The sequence below is a fragment of the Gracilinanus agilis genome, chromosome 2 (genome assembly GCF_016433145.1).
Source record: "Gracilinanus agilis isolate LMUSP501 chromosome 2, AgileGrace, whole genome shotgun sequence".
NCBI lineage: Eukaryota > Metazoa > Chordata > Mammalia > Didelphimorphia > Didelphidae > Gracilinanus > Gracilinanus agilis.
Genome location: NC_058131.1, coordinates 471,184,574 through 471,209,169, shown reverse-complemented (window position 1 = coordinate 471,209,169; position 24,596 = coordinate 471,184,574). Strand labels below are relative to the sequence as shown.

General features: G+C 33.7%; 1 protein-coding gene across 2 annotated transcripts in view; it reads right to left on the bottom strand.

The window, feature by feature from the left end:
• Positions 1-24,596, bottom strand: part of SLC35F4 (solute carrier family 35 member F4) — a 292,080-nt gene that overhangs the window by 8,686 nt on the left and 258,798 nt on the right. The window contains exons 3-5 of one of the 2 annotated variants that reach the window (XM_044662036.1): positions 22,953-23,250; positions 12,200-12,419; positions 1,643-1,768 (exon numbers count right to left, since the gene is read on the bottom strand). In XM_044662036.1, the coding sequence (XP_044517971.1) occupies positions 1,643-1,768; positions 12,200-12,419; positions 22,953-23,250 (644 nt within the window). The remainder of the gene's footprint in view (positions 1-1,642; positions 1,769-12,199; positions 12,420-22,952; positions 23,251-24,596) is intronic. The other variant, XM_044662037.1, reaches the window with a different exon arrangement.

Below are 24,596 nucleotides of genomic sequence, written 5' to 3'. Positions count from 1 at the left end.
GGTTGAAAACTATGTTTTACACAGCAACCCTGTCATTATGCCATCCAGAGAAATAATATTGATACCTTGGATATATATGGCATTTATCTCCTAAAGAGCTCAATAAGCCTTCAAAAATACTGTATTTAACTTTAGAATTGGGTTTTTTTTCTGCATATTATCAGTACTGTGACTTAGAGAAAAGACATCTAGGTCAACCATCTCTTCATTTACCTTTACTCCCAGCTGCAATCCTTTTAACTTTTCAATAATGCCTTCTTAAAGGTAACTTCCTCTGCCCCACCACCACACACACTATCACCTTCCTTTCATATATTGTCTTCTCTCATTATATTCTAATTTTCTTGAGGACAAAGACTGTCTTTATATTTCATGTTTGCATTCCCAATGCTTCGTAGTATGCCTAAAACATATTTTAAAATGTTTATTGTCTGACTAAGTAACTTGCCTAGAGTCACAGATATGTCAGTGATCCTATTTCCTCAGTTTCCCTGCTTTTAAATATTAATCCTGTAATGATCATTAGGGAATGGTACTGATGTTTGTTTGTTTGTTTTTACTTCAATTGGGGTGGTAGTATGATTTTGTGTATTACAACATATACTGATACTTTTTTGTTTGTTTTGGTATTGATGTGATTTCATCAGAATAGGAAATATAACTTGGAATATTACAGTTGCCTGAATGCACTGAAAGATTAAATGACTTGCTCAAAATCACATAACTGATGGGTGTCAAAGCAAAGATATGTATCCAGTCCTTACTGACTCCAAGGCTCATCTCAACTATTCCGCAGCTGATGGACATTCCCTTTGTTTCTATGTTTGTTTCCCTTTTTTAATATTTAATGTACGTGGCACACTTTAACATGAGTGAATAAAGTCACAGGACTCACATGAATCTCTGGGACAAGAGGCATTAATCTATTTGCAATAATAAAAATAGTCCTATGTAATGTAACTAAATTGGGACTCATCAAAAAGAATTGGGACTTTGAAGATAAGAGTGCCTTGAAGTATCTTAATTTCCTGCTAAAATGCAAAATGAAATAACAAAATGAGGTCCACCTATATGTGTTATAGTGGATAGAAAAATGGTCTCAGATTCAGGAAGACCTGGGCTGTACTTCCACTTCAAACATACTGTTTGTCTGGAAGATCCTAGGCAAGTCACTTGATCTCTGAATGCTCTAGGAAATCCTAAAACTATTAAGGAAGATATTGCTCCTCTAATATCTCTCCAACAAAAAGAATGAAAGAAAAAAGAAAAGAGAGAGAGGGAAAGAGATACAAAGAGAGAAAGAAGGAAGGAGGAAAGGAGTAAGGAAGGCAAGAGAAAAGGAAGAAAAAAGAAAGGTAAGGAGAAAGAGGGGGAAGAAGGAAAGAAGGAAGAAATAAATTAGGAAACCAACTTGTGTTGGCAAAGGGAGATTTCTCATCTAGGAGATTCCTATACCAATGAAGTAATATGTCCAGGATCAAACAGGGTTATATACATAAAAAAGAATTTAACATGGTGCCTGATATATGCACTATATAAATCCTTTTTCCTTTCTGCCTTGCCTCTTCTTATATTTTCTTAGCTGTGATTTTGTACTTCTTGAAATTTATTTTACCTTAACAAATGAAGCTTCATCACATACCTTGTACAAAGCAGAAGTAGATGCAGATCCAACAGCAAATGCCACTCCTATGATTGAATCAGCATGAAAATTGTCTGCATATGCCATCATCACAATGCCTGTGATTGCCATTATTGCAGCAACTATCTGCCAAATGAAAAATGAAGGCAGGAAAGTTGGGTACCACTTTGTCTCATAGCAAGAATATCACAATCCATTTGTCCCTTGGGATAGCATGAAAGTTGTCAAAAGTCCCATAAATAACTTCCAAATACCCAGCAGCAATGAATGATGGTCAAAGAAAGGACCCATGATAACAAGAGATATGTGTATGTTCACAAAAATCCAAGAAATCAATGATAGGACTGGGGTTCTTTCTCATCAAATGAGTACAACTTTATTTTATTCTTTCAGCCAGATTTACCATAGGTTGACATCAAGGATATGCTGGGGCCAGCTCTAAAACAACTTGTGGAAGTTGGCTATTATTTTTTTCAGTTACACCTCAGAAACTGACAATGCTACAAAACAGGAGACAATTTATTGTTTTGTTCATTGTCTAGACTTGAGAAAATGTTAATGCAGATTAAATTCTAAAATGTATATGTTTATATTTACATGTCAAAAATTTACAGCTACATCCCTATGTTTCTTTCAGGAGGAATGAAATGGAAGGCTCGGGGAGCAAAGCATTCACTAGCCTCGAGGTCTGGTAAATGAATAATTATATTATTATAATAAATATAATTTATATAGTGATTTATAGTTTGCAAAGTGTTCTGCAGCCATTATCCCATTTGAGCCTTACAATACCCATGGTTAATAACAACTTTTGTCTTCATCTCTGGTAAAATCATTTGGCCTCAATCAACTTGATATTATAATAAATTTATTGACACTTTTTTCTCTTAGATCAAGTTATTCTTTCAGGATACCAATCTGGAAAGACTTAAGACAAAAAAATTCCCAAACTGATTTTGGTAAAAAAAAAAACTTGAAGAAAGCTTGTATGCTAGTTAATGTTTTTTTTCAACTTAACTTCTGAGTATTACCTTATCACAGCGACTTCTGTGAATAATATTGCCATAAATGCAATTCCCATATTCTCTGCTGGATACTATTGAGGAGTTATTATAAAAAATGTAGTTTTATATCCATATAAAATATAGACTTTCATGAGATTGGTGCAGAAGAAAATATCTTTGTTAAATGAGCACAAGGAAATCATATGTTTGATCTTATTGTAGTTAAGTATTCTATATGAAGAACAGGGAAAGCACGTGGCAAAAGGCACAGAATAAGAGCCATGTCAGAAGTGAAAAATTGTCTTCATAAGATATTATCAGAAGGATATATAATTCCTCTTTGATAAGAGGGATTTCTCACATTGATTGAATTGTGTACCCTTTAGCCACTAGACCTGTGTTCTAATTATACTAGAGTTCAAACTAAACAGGATAAATAGAACTTAACACATATAATGAAGTGTTGAGGAAAATTTCCAAAAAAGTTTAAGCTCATAGACAAATATAGTTGTGGGGGGGGAGTTACCTGAAAGTAGTAAATTTGGAAAATCTGAAAAACATTGTCATCTCTTTTGATATGGGGATTTTTAGCTTAAATGGGGATATAAAAAAAAAAAACCTTACTTTTTTAGAATCAATGCTATGTATTGGTTTCAAGGCAGAAGAGCAGTAAGGGCCAACCAGTGGGAGTTAAGTGACTTAGAGTTACACAGCTAGGAAGTATTTGAGGCCATATTTTAACCCAGGTCCTGTGTCCAGGCCTGGCTCTCTATCCACTGAGCTACCTAGCTGCCTCTTTAAATAGGGATTTTATTTAATAGATTATGAGGGACAACCCTATGTCAAGGTATCAAATATTGTTCCTCTTAACTGTGTGCTAATATTCTTGAAAACACGGCAAATTAGCTAAGCAACTGTTTTTACATTTATTTCTTTGAATTCCTTTCCAAGAAGGTAAAGCCATAAGAAAAATAAATAAATAAATATCCTTTTCTACTGAACTCTCCCTCCCACATTTATTTGGCTCAAATGGATGAATGATTATATCCAAAGTAGAATTAAGAACTCATTTTATTGATTCCTTATGATCTTTAAAAACATGATCTGATATTTCATATCAAGATCATTACAGTATTTCTGTTAACTACTTTCTAGGGACCATGGGCAACAAGGGCAAATAGGGTATGGAACCCTGTAAAGTAACATAATTTCTACATAATGCCTATCTACCATAACATGGCATGGCATCTCTTACTTTGGGAATTGTTCATGAGTTAATATAAATAAAGTATGGCATTTCTGATTCTATTTTGAGTTTCCTCAGGACATGAATTAACAATGAGCAAAATCTCATCAACTTTATGGCAATTTAAAATGAAAAGTATGGTGATTTCCTTGAAGATTTCCATTATAATCATAGTTCATATGCCATGGGTTTGGGTTACTTAAGTTAACACATCAATTACACCAATAGTCTTTATTGGTTTAGTGGAGAATAGCATTTTTCACTTTAGAGGGCATGAGAGTGCTATAAACTGATTTCCAAAAAAAAAGTATACTGAGAAAAAGTTCTCTTAACATCATGTGCAGTAATTTATAGGTGATACAGTCACGTGGGATTAACTCATTTATCACATTTTCATTCAATTCATAGAAGTATCTGGGAGATCTATTTCTACTGATCAGACTTTAATACAAAATAATTTTTGATGAATTCTCTTACAAACCATATCTTGAAGGGGAACAAGACTAATGTGACTAATTTAAGAAAATTTCAACTATAAATTCTTAATGATCTGAATCAGTAATTCAAATGACTGAAAGTGCATTAACTAATTGCAAGGCACTGCTTTGCTTGATCAGTGCCGACTATAAAACATACAATTAAAACTCTCTGAGAATAACCGTAGTGTAGGATCTAGATTTCATGAATTTTTAGTCTAATTATTTTTCACGAAGGAAAGTAAATTGATTCTTATTGGGGATGGTGGAGAAATACAGAACTATCTCAAGATATATGAAGTTCATAACTTGAATATTATGGACAAGAATTGGTTTAGATGCTTGTCTATATAGATTTTTATAGAAATAATTATTATTAGCATTATCCCTAAATTATTTTAATAATGATCAGACATATAAAATACAATATAAATTTGTATGATTGTAAATATAAGATAATTAAATAAATTTATATATATATATATATATATATATAGTATTTATATAGTCCTTTAAAATTTACAAAGTACTTTACAAATATTATTTCATTTTATTCTCACAATTACCCTGGGAAGGTAGGTACTATAATTAGCCTCATTTTAAAGAGGAGGAAAATGAGGCAGATAGAGTGATTTGCCCAGAATCACACAGCTAGTAAGTGTCTGAAATTGTATTTTAATTCAGGTCTTCCTAACTATAGATACAGTACCCTATCCTCTAGTTTTCATAAACTAATACACATTTTCTGGAGGATCTGTAAAAATTCAGCTGCTTCAGTTCTAAATTAGGTTACTCAGTTCCAGCTTTTATGTAATCATGGAAATCTAAAAAATAGCAAAACAAAACAAGGGGGAAAAAAGAAACAAGAGGAAAGGACCCTCAATCCCACTGGCCCATTTCCATCAATCCCACTGGCCCAGCCCTTACTCCTCTTCTGCCTTGGAACCATTATCTGTGTATTGATTCTAAGATGGAAAGTAAAGATTTTTTTTAAGTGTTTGTTCCCTTGTTCTCTAGAAAAATCTTTTCCATGATCCAAAAATCATACAGACATTAAATTTCACTAGAGGCTAGAGCTAAGAGTTCATGGATGTCATGAAGGACTTCAGACCTACAAAAGTCTAAAAAAAGAATTGGGTACATAAGAAAACAAAAAAGGGCTATTATCATGAAAGAGAGGGGTAGACATAATGCTGACTTTAAGCTACAGACAATGAATATCACATTATGCTTCTCCCCTTGATATTCATGTAGGTGAAATCAAGTTAAAGTGGACTTTCAAGAGAGCCTTAAAGGAGAAGATTTCATGGAAGACTGATGATGTAGGGAGAGGAGGAAAACTAGATAATTACCTACTTTACTTTGGTGATAGAAAGATAAGGGAGAAATAAGTGGGTTGATTACATGCATATGGAACACAGATTTTTTTAAAACATTAGTGTCAGAGACTCTCCTCCCCTGGATTCCTTCTTTTAAGTACCTTCTAGCACTACCTGCATAGGGTTCCCCAAAGACTATAGAACAATTACCCTGATTTACCATAATGTAGGAAGAATCCTAGAAAATATTAAATTCTGTCCTACATACACTGTTCATTAATTGATTATTTCAATCCCTGAAATACTACTAACTCTCCTCAGTGAAATCTATAACTATTTCAAAGATTAAGTATTCCTGCTGGAAAACTAAGTAGGTAAAAAATGTATATTTTCTGAATATATATGCACCTGGGCAAGCAGCCCATTGAGTTCGATATACTAGTGTTGAACAAGGACTACTATCGAGAGTAAGCTGGGCTCAGAACTGGTGGTGTGGGGAGCCCTAGGAAATTAGCAGTTATGTAGAACAGTGGATAGAGTACTGAACCTAGAGTAAAGACCTGAATTTAAATCTGGACTCAGACACTTACTAGCTGTGTCACTTTACTACCTGCCTCAATTTCCTTATTTGTAAAATAGGGATGAAAATAGCTCCTATCTCGAAAATAGCTCCTATCTCACAGGGTTGTTGTGAGGACAAAATGGAATCATATTTGTAAATACTTTTTAAATCTTAAGGCCCATGTAAAAGCTAGCTTTTATTAGTAGCTGGGAAATAGCCCTGTGTTTTTAATTATTCTAAAGTCCTTGCTGCTACTGCAGGAGTATAGTGGAGATGCTTTGGGGATTAGAGACATGATCCAGGTGCCAGCTTCTCTACATATTAGTTTCTTCTCAGAGTCTTTCTCTTCAAGGTCTTCTCTTTGAAGAGAATCTAGAATAGCATGTCTTTTCTCTTGAGGCTGAAAGCTGGAAGACCAAAATTGTACTTCTCTCAAACTCTCATTACCAACTGTAAGGTCAGCCAAGTGGCTCAGTGGACAGTGCCAGGCTCCGAGACAGGAGGTTCTGGGTTCAAATTTGACCTCAGACATTTCCTACCAAGTCAATTAATCCCCATACCCTATTTCTCATTGCTTTTCTGCCTTAGAACCAATTTGTAGAATTGATTCCAAGATGGAAGTTAAATGTTTTTAAAAATAAAATAAAAAGAAAGAACAAAATCACAGGTAGCCCAAAAGCCAGTATGAAGATATGTGATGTGTGTAGACGGTATACAAGAAGTGACACAAATGACATCATCAAAGATATGTATGATTAGGAAAAAGGTATGTCAGTTGCATAGTGAGATCTGAGATGATAGACATGATAGATTCATGTTAAGTGATACCCTCAAGATAGGCAGAGAGACAAATGGACAGACAGATGCATGGATGGACAGATGGATGGATAAATAATTTTTTAAAAAGTTTTCCAACATGTTGGTGGCATTCCATGGAGTATCAATAAAGGACATGGACAAAAAGTCATATGGGATGGCAGTGTCAATCTGCAGGGAAAAACATAGCACTCACACTAATAATATTACAAGTTGAACCAATTACTCAAATAAAAATAAACAGGGAGAGAGAAATTAATCCCAAATCTCCAGTTGAAATTGAACAATAAATAATTCAAATAAAAAAGAATATATTTTTCAAAATCCTGCAGTCATTCTCCAGATTGTATTTTGTATTAATATATATTAACTGTGTATTAGTGCATTGAGATATAGGATAATCACCAAAATATGTTTAGCTCTAATGCTCAAGGTAGCCAATGTTAGTCTCTGAGTTCCTCCATGTCTTACCGAGAACTAATAACAGACAATTTCATTTTGTCTAATTATCATTAGCTCCACTGATGATTGGAAAAGGGATGGATGCTGAACTAGAAATATACATATTTACGTACTAAAATTCTTTAAGGGGGCAGCTGGGTAGCTCAGTGGATTGAGAGCCAGGCCTAGAGATGGGAGGTCTTGGGTTCAAATGTGACCTCAGACACTTCCTAGCTTGTGACCCTGGGCAAGTCACTTAACCCCCCATTGCCTAGCTCTTCTGCCTTAGAACCAAAACACAGTACACTTACTAGCTGTGTGACCCTGGACAAGGTACTTAAACCTCTGTCTCATTTTCCTTATTTGTAAAATAGGGATAATAATAATAGTACCTCCCAGAGTTGTGAGGATCAAATGAGATAATAATTATGAAGTCTTTTGCAAACCTTCAAAACACTATATTAATGCTCGCTACTCCTCCTCCTCCCAGTACTAGTGGTTATGTATAATTGTTTCCCTATATGGAAAAAGGAGATGTTTTGGATGCCAGAGGAAAATTTTCAGCAGCTACTACTAAAGGCTTAGGAAGAGGCACTAGTTGTACAAGAAAGGTTTTGATTTCTACATTTTAAACCCAGTTTCCAACAAAGTGGAACTGGCAGTAGAATGTGAGACAGAGCCCATTCATCTCAGAGATCAATATTTTATTAAGCCGCAACTCCTGATCACCATGAATTTGAAAAATTCCAGTTAAAGTATATAGTACAGTTAGCAAATAGCAAGTGAAATATTTGTCAAATTTGAATTTCCATAAAGCTTGCTAATTCTCATGGAACTTTCTAAATCAGCTCTAATTACTATTCAAAAACACTCTTTGAACATGAAAAATATTCATGAGTATGTTTAAAGTGACTTATTTTTCCCAACAGAAAGCTAAATGTGTCATACTCCATTTTTCACTTTTTGAATTTGTATTCATCGTTTGTAGCCACAAATTAATTACTATAAATTTTTAGATTTATTGTGATAATTGCTTTCTGGAAAACTGCATTATATGAAATCTATGTTTACCACTACTATCACAACAGAGCCCCTCAGTTTTGTCCATGAGTCTGCTCTGGCATTACAAATATAACAAGCGGGCTTGACTATTTTTCTTGACTCTTTTGGAATGAATCAAATGAGGATAATGGCTAGCCATCTGTTTCTCAAAAACTGGAGCTGTAGTTCAAACCGAAAATATGCTTTCCAGCCAAATGTCTGAAGGCAAATCCAGTAGCTGGAAGAAAGAGGTCTAACTAGGTAGATTCTGGAGGAGCACTACTTTGAGATTATTTATAGATCCAGGAGACAAGTAATAGATGTATTTATGTTGTTGGTACTGTATTTCTCCTTCTTTAATATCTCAAATGACCTAATTATACATGTTCTCAGGAGGTCTCCAGAGGGAAAGAAACGCTGATGTTGTCAAAAGACAAAATGCTGAATGTGTTTTGAAACTTCTCAGACACCCATGGCCTGATTATGAGCATCATTAAAATTTCACTTTGACATTTTTCTGGAATATGACACTATTTAATATTCACAGCAAGAAATGAAGCAACTTCTGATGGCTAAACAATATCTGATTTCTATCAGCAGTTTTGTCATTAACTCTAAACACATTGCTATCTAGAAACCAAATCCTAGAAAGGTTAAATAACTTGGCTACAAACCAGAAAGTATCAAAGTTGAGGTTCATATTCATAGCTCTTGACCTCATTCGTTTCCATATGTCCCACCACTTACATGTCTCTGTGTGATTATTTTTTGTCTAGGGTATCTTAGATAACATGACTCTCTCTTAATATGATATTTCTTGTCAGTGAGGAATCATGAATTTGCTCCTATAATCGAAAAAAATCTTCGTTACATCACAGCTATTTTCTCACGGGGAAAGCTAGTGGTTTATATTGTAGAATATAAACCATCCTTCTTACCATGCTGGGAACACTCATAAAGCTCCTTAAAGCCACTCTTACTCCCTTTCAATTTTCTAGAGAAGGAAACAAAGATTCCATTATGTCTACATGGGATAAACCTGCCACTGGTCAAAGATTCATTGGTGGAAGGGCCAGCCAGAATCTCTTTTGCAACTGAGTATACAAATGGCTTCAGCCTGGTTCCATTTGAGTCCTAATTCTAAGATTATCTACTAGAAAATTTTGTGCTATGAATGTTTTTTTCCTCTCTACTGGCCATTATTAATTGATTCACATGATTACTCTCTGGAATTAATGCTTTTCTTTAAAGAGCATTTGCCACTTACTTAGTATAAATATCACTTGCAAACACTGATTGGGATTTTTAGCTTAAAAGAGAATATTTAAAGTGGACACAATTATAAGGATGCAGATTTAGAGATGGAAGAGCCTTTCGAGGTCATCGAATTCAATCCATCTTCCCATACCCCTTCATTTTACTTATTTGAGAAAATTGAGGTCCAAAGAAATTAAATACCATGGCTAGGGTTGTACAGGTAGTCAGTCAAAGGACCTTTTTCATAGCCTCCTCATAGCTGTTTGCTAATATTCATATATCACAAAATAGATAATGGTTGTAAAGTGCATAACACAGTACCTGGCACATAATAGGTAATATATAAATGCTTGTTTCCTTCTTGTCATGTGGAAAAGAGATTAATAATAATAACATCTAATGTTTTGTAGTGCAAACTATAGGCCAGGCTCTGTGCCAAGTGCTTTATAATTATTATCTCATTTGATCCTCACAATGACCCTGGGAAATCATGCAAACATGTTATGTATCCTGCCTATGGTCATGCAGTTAGTATCTGAGGCTGGATTTGAACTTGGATCTATTCTGATTCTGAATGTCATGAACCACTGAGTTGCCTCGGATTAGATTCATTGTGTTTGGTCCCAGAAGGAAAAACTAGGAACCAGGAGGTTGCAAAGTTACAAAGAGGCAGATCTGGGCTTGCTATAAGAGAAAATTCTATGATTAATTAATAAGCATTTATTAAGTATGTACTATATGCCAGAACTAGCCAATAATTAGAGCTGTTTAGTTGCTCCAGAAGGTAGTGGGTTCCCATTGACCAGAGGTTTTTAATTAGAGACTTAGTGACCATTTTCCATAATGAGTGTAAAAGACAGAGTACCAGGCATGAAGTCAGAAAGACTCATCTTCCTGAGTTCAAATCTGGCTTCAGAAACTTGCTAGCTATAAGACTTTGCACAAGTCATCAGTAAAATAAGCTTGAAAAGGAAATGGCAAAGTGCTCTAATACCTTTGCCAAAAATCCCTGATGGGGTCCTAAAGAGTTGGACATGACTAAAACAACTGAACAATTGTAAGGTTCCCTGGGATGAAGGAGAAACACCGTAGAATGTTATTGCTTTAGCAGCTCCAAGTTCATTTCCCTGCCAACAGGAATTAATATCCTTTAGATAGTACTATAGGACTGGAAGCTTGCATTGGATCCCAGGGGAAAGGTAGAACTCATCATAAAAGAGAGAATTGAATTTATTGTGTATGAACTACTACGATTCTTCTTTGTGTTTTATGAATTTTTTTTGTGGAGTAAAACAAAAGCTGTCCTGTACCTGATATATAGTATTACCTAAAATGGTTGCAAGGAGAGTGGGAAAAGCAAAAGAGAATTATATTCTAAGATTTTCAGAGGAAACCAGACTAAGAAATTTAAATTTAAAGAAAGTTTGAGTTGTATGCTGGCTTCTGGAATTTCCAAAATTTGTTAGCATTTAAGAAATGCATTTGCAACTCAAAGGCAAATAAATTTTACTGGATACATTTTTTAATTCCAGTGATAGTTTCTTAAGAAGGGTTTATATTTTTAAAATTATAAGTTGTTTCTTTTTGTTTCATTTCCAATATTACACAGGAAATATAAAAACTTGGAATGTCCACATGTTCTTTCCATTGATTTTTGTATTGATTGATTTTTTGTATTTGTATTGTACTGATCTTTTGTAATCTTATCTGTTTGCACTAATATTAATGAAAGTCATTTCCAAGGGTACAAATGGAAGAATTGTTCTGTGGCTTCAAAAAGCTAAGTGTAATCCTAAATATAGGTAATTAAGGATTTATTTGGACCATTTTAAAACAAGAATGGAAAGTCAGATGGAACCATTAAAACAATTTTTTTTGATTTGGAAATAGATACCATAACATGCTTTAAGGTGGTAGTCCTAAGAGGAAGAAAAGAGAAAATTTATTGAAATTATGAAGATTCTCAAAGATAATTGTACATCTTGTTTGCCTCACTTCATATTGCAATGGCCTGGGATGCCTGTTGCATCTTCAAAAGTAAATTTTGTATTCATAAAAAATAGGCTAAAATGAAAGGCAGAATGTTATAGTTGAAAGAGTTCTCATTTTAGAGACAGAAACCCTGTGTTGAAATCTCACCTCTGCCACTTACTAACTGTATGATTCAATTCAATAAACATTTATTAAGCACCAGTATTGTGCATTGGGTGCTGTGCTAAGCACTGGAAATCACTTCTCCTATTCAAGCCTCAATTTATCATCTGTAAAATGAAGTAGTTAAGGCTAGGCAGATTTTTATAACCTTTTGGGACCTAAATCTATGATCTTATATATATGACTTTATCGATTCACAATTAAGAAAAGTAGCATGTTTGAAAATCACATATATCATTACCCTTACTCCCATGAACCTGTCTTTCAGCACAATCCAAGAAAGTAAGAAGACAAATGCTTTGTTACAACAGAACAGGGCAGAGACATCTGTGGCTGTCAGTTTCTTTAAAGCCAGTAAATACAGGTAATTAGTCAAAGTCCATAGGATAGAAAAGGGAGCAGTCCTTTTAAGAAAGAGCTTCAACGTCAACCCGTCTTCACCAAAAATCCGACTGCATTCCCTAGGAGAGAAAAGAGGTTAATACTCAAATAGAATTTGCCTTCATGTTTCCTTGAGTATGGAATCACAAAGTATTTTAGAGTTTAAGCATTCATGACAGAATTAGCCTGGGGGGGATATACATATACACATGCATACACACATGCAGAACATAAATCTTTTATCTTGGAAATCTATGTTGCACCCCATTCTCCATCTTGAAAGTCACAGATAATTTAAAGGCTTGCATGGTAAAAAGAACATTAGGTCTTTGTAGTACAGAACCAACGCTGTCCATCCTTGGATATGCTCTTGAAAGCAAAGGGGCAAGTCATTTAACATTGACAATAGCAGTTTTCTATGCCATATCAAAGAAGGGCAGAGAATTATGGAAATTGGTAGTTTCTTAGCTCTTTTTTTGTTTTGTTTTGTTTTGCTTTTTTGCAATGGGAGAACAAGAGGAAGTTTTTCCCTCTTGTATCGTCAGAGAATAGTACAAAGGGGAAATTTGAATAGAATCTTGATTCTGCAGGTCATTTAATGAACCTTTGTGTTGTGGATAAAAGACATAATTGATGTCCAAAGCATCATCACTGTCAATACACCACACAAAGAGAAGAGGTTTAATAATCTCAGGAGACTGTAATTTTTCTTTATGTTATGTAGATTGGGGGGAGTTATGGGTGTATATGTACCACTAGAACTGAAATAATTTTTCTTGGTAGAGAGACAATGATAAAACCTAAATATCCCATTTCTTTTAGATACAGATAATCTTAGAAATAGACAGATGAGAAAACACAAATTATCCAATTTCTGGGAGTCAAACAGAATTTTGGAAATCACAATAGATATTTTGGGTTGATTAAATGAATTTTGTTTTATTAAAAAATTTAATTTATTTAAATGGTATATTTCCCTGATTTCTGGCTGAATTCACACCTGAACTGAAATTTGCCTATGTTTAGCAGCCAATTCATTTGAAATGATAAAACTGGTATGTATATAAATACAAATTCTGTAAACTGAGAGTCAAATTGTAACTAAAAAATTTTTGCTGTGTTTAAAACATTGAGTAGGTTATATTTCCTGATTGATGCTCTTAATGATATCATTTCTCACATGGTCTTTATTATTATTTAATCTAGCAATTATTTCTGAAGGAACCTATATATAAACTGACTTTCCTCAAGGGGAAATGGTAAGGAGTGATTAAATAATTCATGTACAGTATTTTCAGATATAAGGTTGTCCATTAACATAAAGGGAAGTCCATTTGAAAGCCAATATTGCATTGAAATAGGAAGTTTCAGTGTAAAAACTTTCTTGTCATCCTTCTATCCCCTCTCTCACTTAACATGGCACCTTGCCCCCAAAACCCTATATTCCTGATGGTTTAAAACAGATAACCATGTGTGGAATCCCAGTGAACTACTATGGGAAGATTAAATTTGAATGTAGAAATTTGTCAGAGACTTCATTTTCCTTGGAAGGTCAACAGACAGGAAGTATATTCTTAGAACCAAACTGGTTCCCAATGATAAACTTTGTCTTGAGAAGAAGAAACCTTCAACAAAGGAACCAATCAAATTCAAAGGAAAAAGAAAGGCTTAATCTTCTGAACAGAAACACATGTACATGCATACACACAGAGTACATGTACATATATACACAAAGGGAAAATTGGTAAATACTCTAGAATTTAATAACCTTGGGTAAGAATTTGAATCAGAGCTCACAAACAGAAAGGCTCTGATAATGCTTTAGGAACACTTCTTATTTTGTTAGTCTATACTTAAAAAGTCAATTGTTTGGTTTGAACACTGCACAGTCTAAGTTTCTTTCTAATGGTTACAGGATCACCTAGAGTCACCCCAAAATCACTTAAGACTGACTTATCATAAGTTTGCTTTTATTTTTCAAAATTCCTCTGTTGCTCACAATACAGAAAAATCCTAATAGCCAAGCTGGTATTCCACCTATCTTGCCAAAAGAAGTAGTATGAAGTAAATCTTTTGTTTTTAATATTAGTTTATTTGAAACTGCTCCCCTTTCTGAGTATCAATGTAAGAAAAGAAGGGCTTTTATCTAAAAGTATGGATCTCACCATGTAAGCCAACTAGGAGAAGGTAGAGGAAAGAGCCTAGACTATTTGTTGATTGATGTAATATTGTTCAGCAACCTTCCTTTTTCTTTAGATCCTTTCTCTTGATAATTGCAATTTCAGGTCTGAAAAAGCTATTGGTTTGTATGTCATGTATAGTTTACTTAGACTTAAGTAGTACTTTAAGCTCTCTGAGTCTTAGGTCCTAAAAAATCATAAATTGAATGAATTTTTTAAAATAGAAATTCAAACAAGACAGACCCTTTTTTGGAAAGTGGCATCAGGCTAGCTGAGATGCATATATACATATGGAAACAAAGTTAGAATATGACAAAGAAGGTAGGTATGCATCAAATAGTTGTCTCATGAATCCAGATAACCTGCCTTTACCAACCCCTAATAGTTTGAAAATTTCCAGAAATTGTTTCCTTAAAATTGTACATATGAAAGGAAAGGAATTTCCAGTAGTCTGTCCAGAAGATCATTCATTATATCCACAGTGCCATGTCTTTTAAAATATCCACCTCTCTTCCAAACATCTCTATTTGTGTTCTAATCATGAAAATTTGCAATCTAAAAGTTGTGGAAAGAATGCTGGACTTCAAGATTAACCTGTACTCTAATAATACCTCTGATATTTAGTAGTTCTATAACCATGATCAAGTCATTTAACCTTTCTCAGCTTCAAATCAACACTTCTAACATGGAATTGGTGATAAAATCCACTTCATAGCTTTGTCGTCAGAAATATATATATAACATATGAATCAAGCATTTTAATGGGTTTAAAGTGTTTTGCTAATCTTAAAGGACTATTTAAATGTCTGCCATTATTCTTGATGCTTCCCTCTCTTTCACTCCCACATATCCAATCAGTTATAATGTCTTTCTGATTCTACTTGCCCAACATGCCTTATCTGTCATCTTAACTTTACCACCAATATAAAGTTATGACTAAACTATTGATGATCATCACCCAAATTACCTCTGCCATTTTGCATGTAAATAATCCTCTTTGGATTGTCAGGCTTTTACCCAAAGAGCTCTTGATGTAGTTAAAGCTCATGGAGGCTATTTGCTACTGGTAGAGATTTTAAAACTTATCATTCCAATATATGGGGAGATATCAGAGAAAGAATGTTAGAAGATCTTGTCCTACAATCTTTAGAAAATACATTCACATGGTTTCATAGATACTGACAATTTGTACTTGAAGAAAATCTGCCAATGCAACTTAATAATTTTCTTAGATTCAGATTGCTATTTGCAAAATGAAGATGATATATATCCATAGTGCCTAACTTGTAGGATTATTGTGAGATTTTAAAAGTAAAACATGTTGAAAAACTATATCAGATATTTACTTCCTATGTAAAAGTTGGTAAAACTTCTTTGACTCCAGTTTCATCAAGTGAAATATGATAGGATTGCAATTGATAAACTCTGAGGTCCCATCTTATTTTAAATTTCTGATTTTTTATGTTTCCTCTATTATCTAGTCATGCTTAATATTATATGTGCCTATTTAATTTTTTCAATATTGCATTTTAATACAATTTAATAATAATTCTTAACACTTTATTGTCAATGTTCTCTGCCTCTTCCCACCCCATATTACACATGTTTTAAATAATAAGCAAACAAATAAAAATTTGAATTTCCTGCTCATAAATATTGAGCTATTTCCCTTCCTTGGCTTCATTTTCCTTAATAACATCAAGTGATGGGATTAGATAACATCAACAACATTCCTAAAGTCTTTGACCTTATCACCCATATCATTATCTCATTCCCAAGAAGCCCCAAGAAATGCAATTTGAGTGTTTCCCTCTTTTGAAATGCTTACCAAACCAATCTGTTAGGGTTCATCTATATCACATTTTTATTCAGTTCACAAGCAGGAATTGAGCTAGAGAAAATCAAATTAGGGCTGAGGGAAGGAAGGTGGCTTTTAATAACAATTGAGCTTGAGATTCTTGCTATTAATCTATTCTAAAGGGAGAAGGGGATGCTGATGCAACCAAGTAATACATAAGTATTAAAATACCATAAAAAAAAACCTTGCCTTCCATCTTGGAATCAATACTTTGTATTGGTTGCAAGACAATGAGCAGTAAGGTCTAGGCAGTAGGGGTTCTGAGGTCAAATTTGAACTCAAGACTTCCTGTCTTCAGGCTTGGCTCTCTATCCAATGAACCACCTAGCTGCTCCCTATAATAACAGTTCTTCAAGGGAAACACAGACAACTCCTTAACTAAAATGTTTATCTTCTGGTTCATTCTCCTTTTCTTTAGCTGCAAAAACTGAAATCCAGAGTGTTAATATTACATGTTCAGGGTCACATGCTTAAGGGTCAGATCTAAGATTGGAAATAGAGATTTCAGATTTCGAATCCAATATAATTTCCATATGATGATAATACCTCAATATTGCTTCAATGCTAATAATATTTTTAAAATAAAAAAGACCTTATTTTTATCCCAAAAAAGAAATAAAAAAGATATCCTGACCCTTTGGTATTAAATGTTATAATGTTTTCCCTTCTTGTTCACATACATTTATAAGTTTTGTTCAGTTGTTTTCAGAAATGCCCTACTCCTTATGACCCCATTTGGGTTGTTTCTTTGCTTTGGGGTTTTTGGGGGGAGAGACATTGGAGTAGTTTGCCATTTCCTTTTCCAATTCATTTTAAAGATGAGGAAAATGAGACAAACAGAGTTAAGGGACTAGAAAATGAGATTTTCTGACCTTGGACTGGCATTGGAGCCACTTACACCACCTAGCTGCTCATGATATATGTTTGGTATGTATGTACACTGACACAGACATACGTATATACATATATGGTTATATGTCAGTGTGTCTATATCTACATATGAGTATGTATATATATACATATATAAGCAGGTATTTTATTTGTATCTCTTGTGTTTAGAATGATGCCTGGTACATAATAAGTACTATTTTTTCTTTTTTCTTATTTTCTTATTTATCTATTTTAAACATTCTTTTCTTTTTTAAATGTTGGATTCCAAATTCTCTCCCTATTTCCCACTCCTTCACATCCATCCACAGAGAAGACGAGCAATATGATATCAATTATACATGTGAAACCATATTAAAGATATTTCCATATTAGCTATATATTTTTTTAAAAGTAAGAAAAATAGGGGCAGCTGGGTGGCTCAGTAGATTGAGAGCCAGGTCTAGAGACAGGAGGTCCTAGGTTCAAACCCGGCCTCAGACACTTCCCAGCTGTGTGACCCTGGGCAAGTCACTTGACCCCCATTGCCCACTTTTACCACTCTTCCACCTATAAGCCAATACACAGAAGTTAAGGGTTTTTTAAAAAAAGTAAGAAAAATAAAGTGAGAAAATTATACTTCAATTTACACTTAGAGTTTATCAGTTCTTCCTGTGAGCAATTTTTCATCGAGTCTTTTGGAATTAATTGTCTTTGATCATTGTATTGATCAGAATAGCCAAAGTTTCACAGTTGATCATCACTACAACATTGCTTTTACTGTGCACAATATTCTCCTGGTTGTTCTCACTCTACTTTGCATCAGTCCATATGAGTCTTGCCAAATCTTTCTGAAATCATCCCACCTTGTCATTTCTAGTAGGACAGTACTCCATCACAATCATTTGCCACAACTTGTTCAGGCATTCCCTAATTGATGAGCATCCCCTTGATTTCAAATTTTTTGCCACCCCAAAAAGAGTTGCTCTAAACATTTTTGTACATATAAGTTATTTTCTTTTCTCTTTGATCTCTTTAGGATATGGACCTAGCAGTGGTATTAATGAGTCAAAGGGTATGCAGGTATGTACAGTTTTGTGGCCCTTAGGACATATTCCAAATTATTCTCCAGAATAATTGGACCAATTGAAAAATTCTACCAATATTTTATTAGTATACATATTTCCCCTCATTCTCTCCATAATTTGTTCTTTCTGATAGACGTGAAGTAGTACTTCACAGTAATTTGAATTTCTCTTTCTCTAATAAATAATGATATAAAGCATTTTATATGACTCTAGATAATTTTCATTTCTTCTTCTGAAATTACCTGTTCATATCTTTTGATCATTTATCACCTGGGGAATAGCTCTTATTTTTATAAACTTGACTCAGTTCTATAATCAGTATATATCTGAGAAAGGTCTTTATCGAAGAAACTTCTTGTAAAATATTTTTATATATTACTTCATTGTCTATCATACTTTTTAGAAAAATGTACTTTTTCCTGATTATCTCTTTTAATTTGATTTATTTTTTATTTTTTTTTCTGAGATCATGATTGTTACCCCTCCCTTTTTTTTCCCTCTGAAGCACATAAGATTCTGTTCCAGCCCTTTATTTTAAGTCTGTTTGTCTTTCTGTTTCAAGGGTTTCTTAAAAATAACATTTTATTGAATTCTACTATCTACTTCTGTCTTATGTGTGAGCTCATCTCATTCACATTCAGTTATGATTAATGGTATATTTCCCTCTATCTTCTTAACTTTTGTTTCTCCCCCCACCCTGCTCTTGTCCCTTTTCAAAGTCTATTTTGCTTCTAACCACTTCCTCCCTTAAACCACCCTCCTTTTTTCACTTCCTTCTCTTCTTTATCATATCCCTTCCCCTCCTATTTCCCTATTGGGAAAGTTACATTTTTATACATAATCTTGTGTGTGGGGTGTGTGTGTGTGTGTGTGTGTGTGTGTGTGTGTGTGTGTAGCTTTTTTCTTCTTTGAATCAGTTTCAATGAGAGTAAGGTTCAAGCATTTCCTGCTATCCCTCAAATTTCCCTTCATTGTAAAAGCTAAATTTTCCCCATTCTTCTTCTCCTCCCTATTCCAGTATATCTCTCTTTCTTGCCATTTTGTTGTCAGGTTTTTTTTTAGAACATTCTGACATAATTGACTCACACTACTGTGTGTGTCACATATGTTACATAGCCCTCTGTCTATATAAATTCCTTCTAGATACCCTAATAATGAAAAAGTTCTTAGGAGTATATGCATCATCTTCTCATATGAGAATATATACACTTTATTGAGTCCTTTACAATTACTTTTTTATGTTTATCTTTTATGTTTTCCCTGAGTCTTCTAGCTAAATGTCATATTTTCTATTTTGCTCTGGTTTTTTCATCAGGAATACTTAGAACCCCTCTATTTTATTAAATATTCCATTTTTTCCCTGAAAGATTACAATTAGTTTTGCAGGGTAGGTGATTCTTGGTTGTAATCCCAGCCTCTTTGCTTTCTAAATATCATATTCTAAGTAAGCCCTTTGCTGCTTTAATGTAGAAGCTGTTAAATCTTGTGTGCTTCTGACTGTAGCTCCATGATATTTGATTGTTTCTTTCTGGCTGCTTGGAATATTTTATTTTTGACCTGAGAACTCTGGAATATGGCTATCATGTTCTCTGGAGTTTTCATTTCAAAATCTCTTTCAGGAGGTGATGAGTAGGTTCCTTCAATTTTTATTTTACCACATCTGTCTAAGATAATGGGGCAGTGGTCCTGGATAATGTCTTGCAATATGATGTCTGGACTCTTTCTTTGATTGTGGCTTTCAGATAATCCAATAATTATAAAATTATCTCTCTCTTTGATCTATTTTCCAAGTCAGTTGTTTTCCTGATGAGATATTTCCCATTTTCATCTATTCTTTCACTCTTTTGACTTTTTTATTTCTGGATATTTAATAGATATAATAATAATAATATCTAATAGTTTTCACCTGGTCAATTCTAATTTTTAGAAATTATTTTCTTCCGTGAGGTTTTGTTTCTCTTTTCCCATTTCATCAATTCTACTTTTTAAGAAGTTATTTTCTGCAGTGAATTTTTGTGTCTCTCTTACCAACTTATTAATTCTCTTTTCATAATTTTCTTGTGTCACTTATTTATTTCTTCATTTTATCCTTTAATATTCATCTCTTTCCAGGACTTATTGTCAAACTTGAGTATAATTACTATTTTTTCTTGAGGTTATTTTTGGCAGCTATTTTTACATTTTTCCTTCTAAATTTTTCTCTTGATCTTCCCTAGCATCACAGTCCATTTTTAGGTCAAATTCTTTTTTGTTATTTTTTGCTCATCTTGCCAGTCCATTTCTTAACTTTCAACTGTAATCTGTTCTGAGACTTCTCCTACTAAGTTCTTAAGTTTTCTTAGGCCAGAAAAATATCTCATCCCAACTTTTTGTTGGCTCTTCCATTTAATTTAATTTAATTTAAGGCATTATTTTTAAAGTTATTTAGAGGAAAATGTTGACAGAGTTTGGATGAATGGTTACCTCTAAGTTGTCCTCTTAGCTCCCCCCTTACATAAAGAGTAAATGTTTATTGATTGACTGACTTTTATCTTTTAAAGATTGGGATCTGATTTCTAAACAATTAGCTTGGTCATCTCTGGTTATTGTTGTTTTTTATGCTTTGAAAAATCTTGCCTTTCAAAAACGAAGGAATTGGTTTTTGTTCCATGACACAAGTAAATTGTATGTAAGTCTGAATTATTAAGAGCACTCCCAAATCTATAACCTATAGGTGTAACATATAAGTTTGGTATATTGTTGAAAATGTTAACATGCTACTTAAGAAAAAAGAGGATCCAGAAAATGAAATGCTGGCATAAATTCTGTCTCTGATTAATCTGACTCTAATTCTAGTGCTCAAGTTCTTATTCTTTCAAAGAGCAAAGTAATTGAAGGAAGGATTCAGCTTCTCTTCTTGGTAGGTGGCATTTATGAGAATACAGGAAGCAAAAATTAAAGTTTTTGGAATATTCTAGCTACAGTTATCTTACAGGTGAAGAGGAACCCCAGGAAGAATATTCTCTTCATAGCAAGTACTTTGTGGATGACACAAGTCCTTTGATTTGACTATAAAAACACTCAAACTTTATTCCAACAGATCTCACAGGTGGAAGGGTTTAATCACATTATTGGTTTAGAGAAGTTCTGAGTTAGTCAGACACAAGAAATGTAGAGGAAGTGAAGTCCATTGCTAAGGTAGCATTTGCATTCAAGAGCAAACAATCCAACACTTTTGTTGTAAGTGGATAATTTCAAACAAAACTGACTTCTTTTGCTTTATGGCACCCTGAAACACTTCATAAACTTTTGGGGGGTAAACTTCCTGTAACATTAAACTATAGGAAATGTAAAGTAGAAATAAATATATAAACCTACACATGCACACATATGTATACAATTAATTATTTGTGTAAGTATGCACAAAATATGAACATTTCTAATCTAACTATATGGTGTTTATAGCTCCTCTTATAATTATTATATTAATCATAGTCATAAAAATATATGCCCCAAGGCCATATTTATTTTTATGGAAATTGAATAGAAAATTATCTTTAGCAGCTAATTATAATTTTAATTACAAAGATTTTCAAAGTTATTTTGTATTCATTCCTTTTTATTATAATTTGTATTTAATTATTACTGAACTTTTGTGGACATATTCCAAACTAATCCCAACAATGAAATATTCTCAACTGTTAAAAGACAGGATATATGTGTGCAAAATATTTTTGTTGGTTCTTTGGTTTTTTATAGCAGTTTTAATAATTAGTCCCTTCTTTGGCATGAACACAAGGACAAGGAAGAAAGTTAAATTCCTAGCCACTCTACCAAAAACACTAAATTGGTGCTAAGAAAGCACAAAATAGCTTCCTTGTTGAGATACTAAATTCTGACCATTTCTTTAGCTCAGGCTCCGTAAGTGGAGCGATGTAGAAGTCATATAGATTCAATTAGTTGCTACAATTAACTGAGCTCTCCAAGATGAGTTTTAGAAAATCTTGGCTAATTATATAAAGAGCAGTAGCCCTCATAAACTCAAAGATTCAAAACATCTCTCAGAATCACAGGGATAGTCTAGACAGTATGCTACTAAAGAAACAGGCAAAGTTTTTTCTCCTCTCTCTTCTCCTCCTTCTTCCTTTCCCTCTTCCTCTCTCTATGTCGGTTTCTCATATAGAACACTCAACTCTACATTTAGCCTGCAGAGAATTTCATATTGTAGTGTTCATATGAGCAAAGCTCCCAACATAGCGAAACAATATAGTCATAGATTTTAATCTGTTTATGGACCACACTGTGGCCAGAAGCTGCAGGTGAATTCTGTTCATAGTACTCACTAACCAAGTTCTTCTCCACATGCACAACTCTTGAAACCATCTCTACCAATGCAATTCCAGAAATATTGTACTGCTTCTAGTATTTGAGAGTTGCCTGGGACACAGAAAGTCATAACTTGCTTATCTTAAATGACTTGCCCAGAGCCTCCCAGCTGCTAGTTTATATCAAAGGCAGGACTCAAACCTTTGTCTTCCTGACTTGAAGCCTGGCTCTCTATTCAATATAACATGCTGCTTCTTTGGCATCTTAACTGAGATGACAAATTATTTAATGATACTTCATTAAAATAAAACTTACCTGAATTTTTTAATTGGAGACTGCTTTTCTTGAGCAGTAGCCAGGTGCCCAGAATAATAGACTGGAAAAAACATAATGTTCCAGTTTGTTGAAAACCAAGTCATGAAAAATGGACAATAGAAGTTCTTATATGTGATCTTTACAATTTGTGTGGTTCCAACCCAAGAGGATGATACAGACAAAATGATCAAGAATCCCCAGATGGCCTTGAGAAAGAGAGATGCACATGACTGGCAGCGAGTCTTGGCTCTGTTTTCTGGGCTATTGCTGTCTGGGTGGGTCTGTGTCCCCTCCTCTCCTGAAAAGGGAGATAAAACACATACATTAAGTCACGTAATTTTTTTTAAAAACATGATCTTAAGATGTTCCATTTTCTCTTCAAATTACCAGAAAACACAGTCTTTTATGTGTAAGTGGATACTTGTTTACTGGACCTGAAAACCAAAGGAATGTGCATTAAAAAGACACTATTGGTTTCTATGTTTGTTATGTTTCCATAGCAGGGATGATGAGAAAAGATCTGGTGACATTTTCGTGTCATGCATTTTTTTTTGTGGTAAAGGAAAAAAGGACTGTGCCATACTGATGTTCATATTATATATTAAATAGACATTTAGGGGCATCCATATGGCTTAGTAGATTGAGAGCCAAGCCCAGAGATGGGAAGATTCTGGGTTCAAATCTGGCCTGAGACACTTTCTAGGTGTGTGACTCTGGGCAAGTCATTGAACTCTCATTGCCTAGCCCATACCACTCTTCTGCCTTAGAACCAATATACAGTATTGATTCTAAAATAGAAGGTAAGGGTTTAAAAAGAAAGACATATAATATATATTGGGTAGTCTATATAAGGTTGCTTAGAAGAAATAGCATAACTATGTTTGCAAGACAAACTGGATTAGGATTTTTCCACTAACTATAAATGACTTTTTTAAAAAAATACAACCTGTGAATATTTGACATTTAAATCAATAAAATATGACTTTTACATAGATACAGTTGATGAAGGCATAATGAGCTAATTAAACAAACAAAAAAGTTTTTAGGGGAAAACTGTATTTTGGAAATCAGAAATTATATTAACACAATAAAAAATAATTTATTTAATGTTTGAAAAAAATATTCATTCAATAGCCACAAAATTTCTATATTTCAATGAATTTATGTTGTCATTGACATATTTCCTCAATCATAAACCTTTCTTGCTTTCTCATCTTGTGCTATTATTTTCTTTGCCCTGCTCCCCCACAAAATATTCCACAGACGGCCTATCTGAAATATTGAAAATCTCCTCTAGATCTTTAAAAACATTTCATGAGTACTAGTGTATCATTCAGAACATCCTTCACTGTGTTATCCTTACATGACCAGCCTACCTTCTTTTCTGGTCCCACATTTCCTTGATGATATCCTTTTTGTTACTACTTATTACATATGTGTTATTATTGGAAACATGTTGCATCCTAGTTACAACCACCATACTCTCCTTTGCCCTTTGGGTCACATGAAATTATATTCTTCAGAGCACTGTGCTATACCAAGATATGTATCCTTAAAACATTATTAGGAGATTTGCGTTTAAAAAAAATATATATATATATATATATATATATATATATATATATATATATATATATATATATA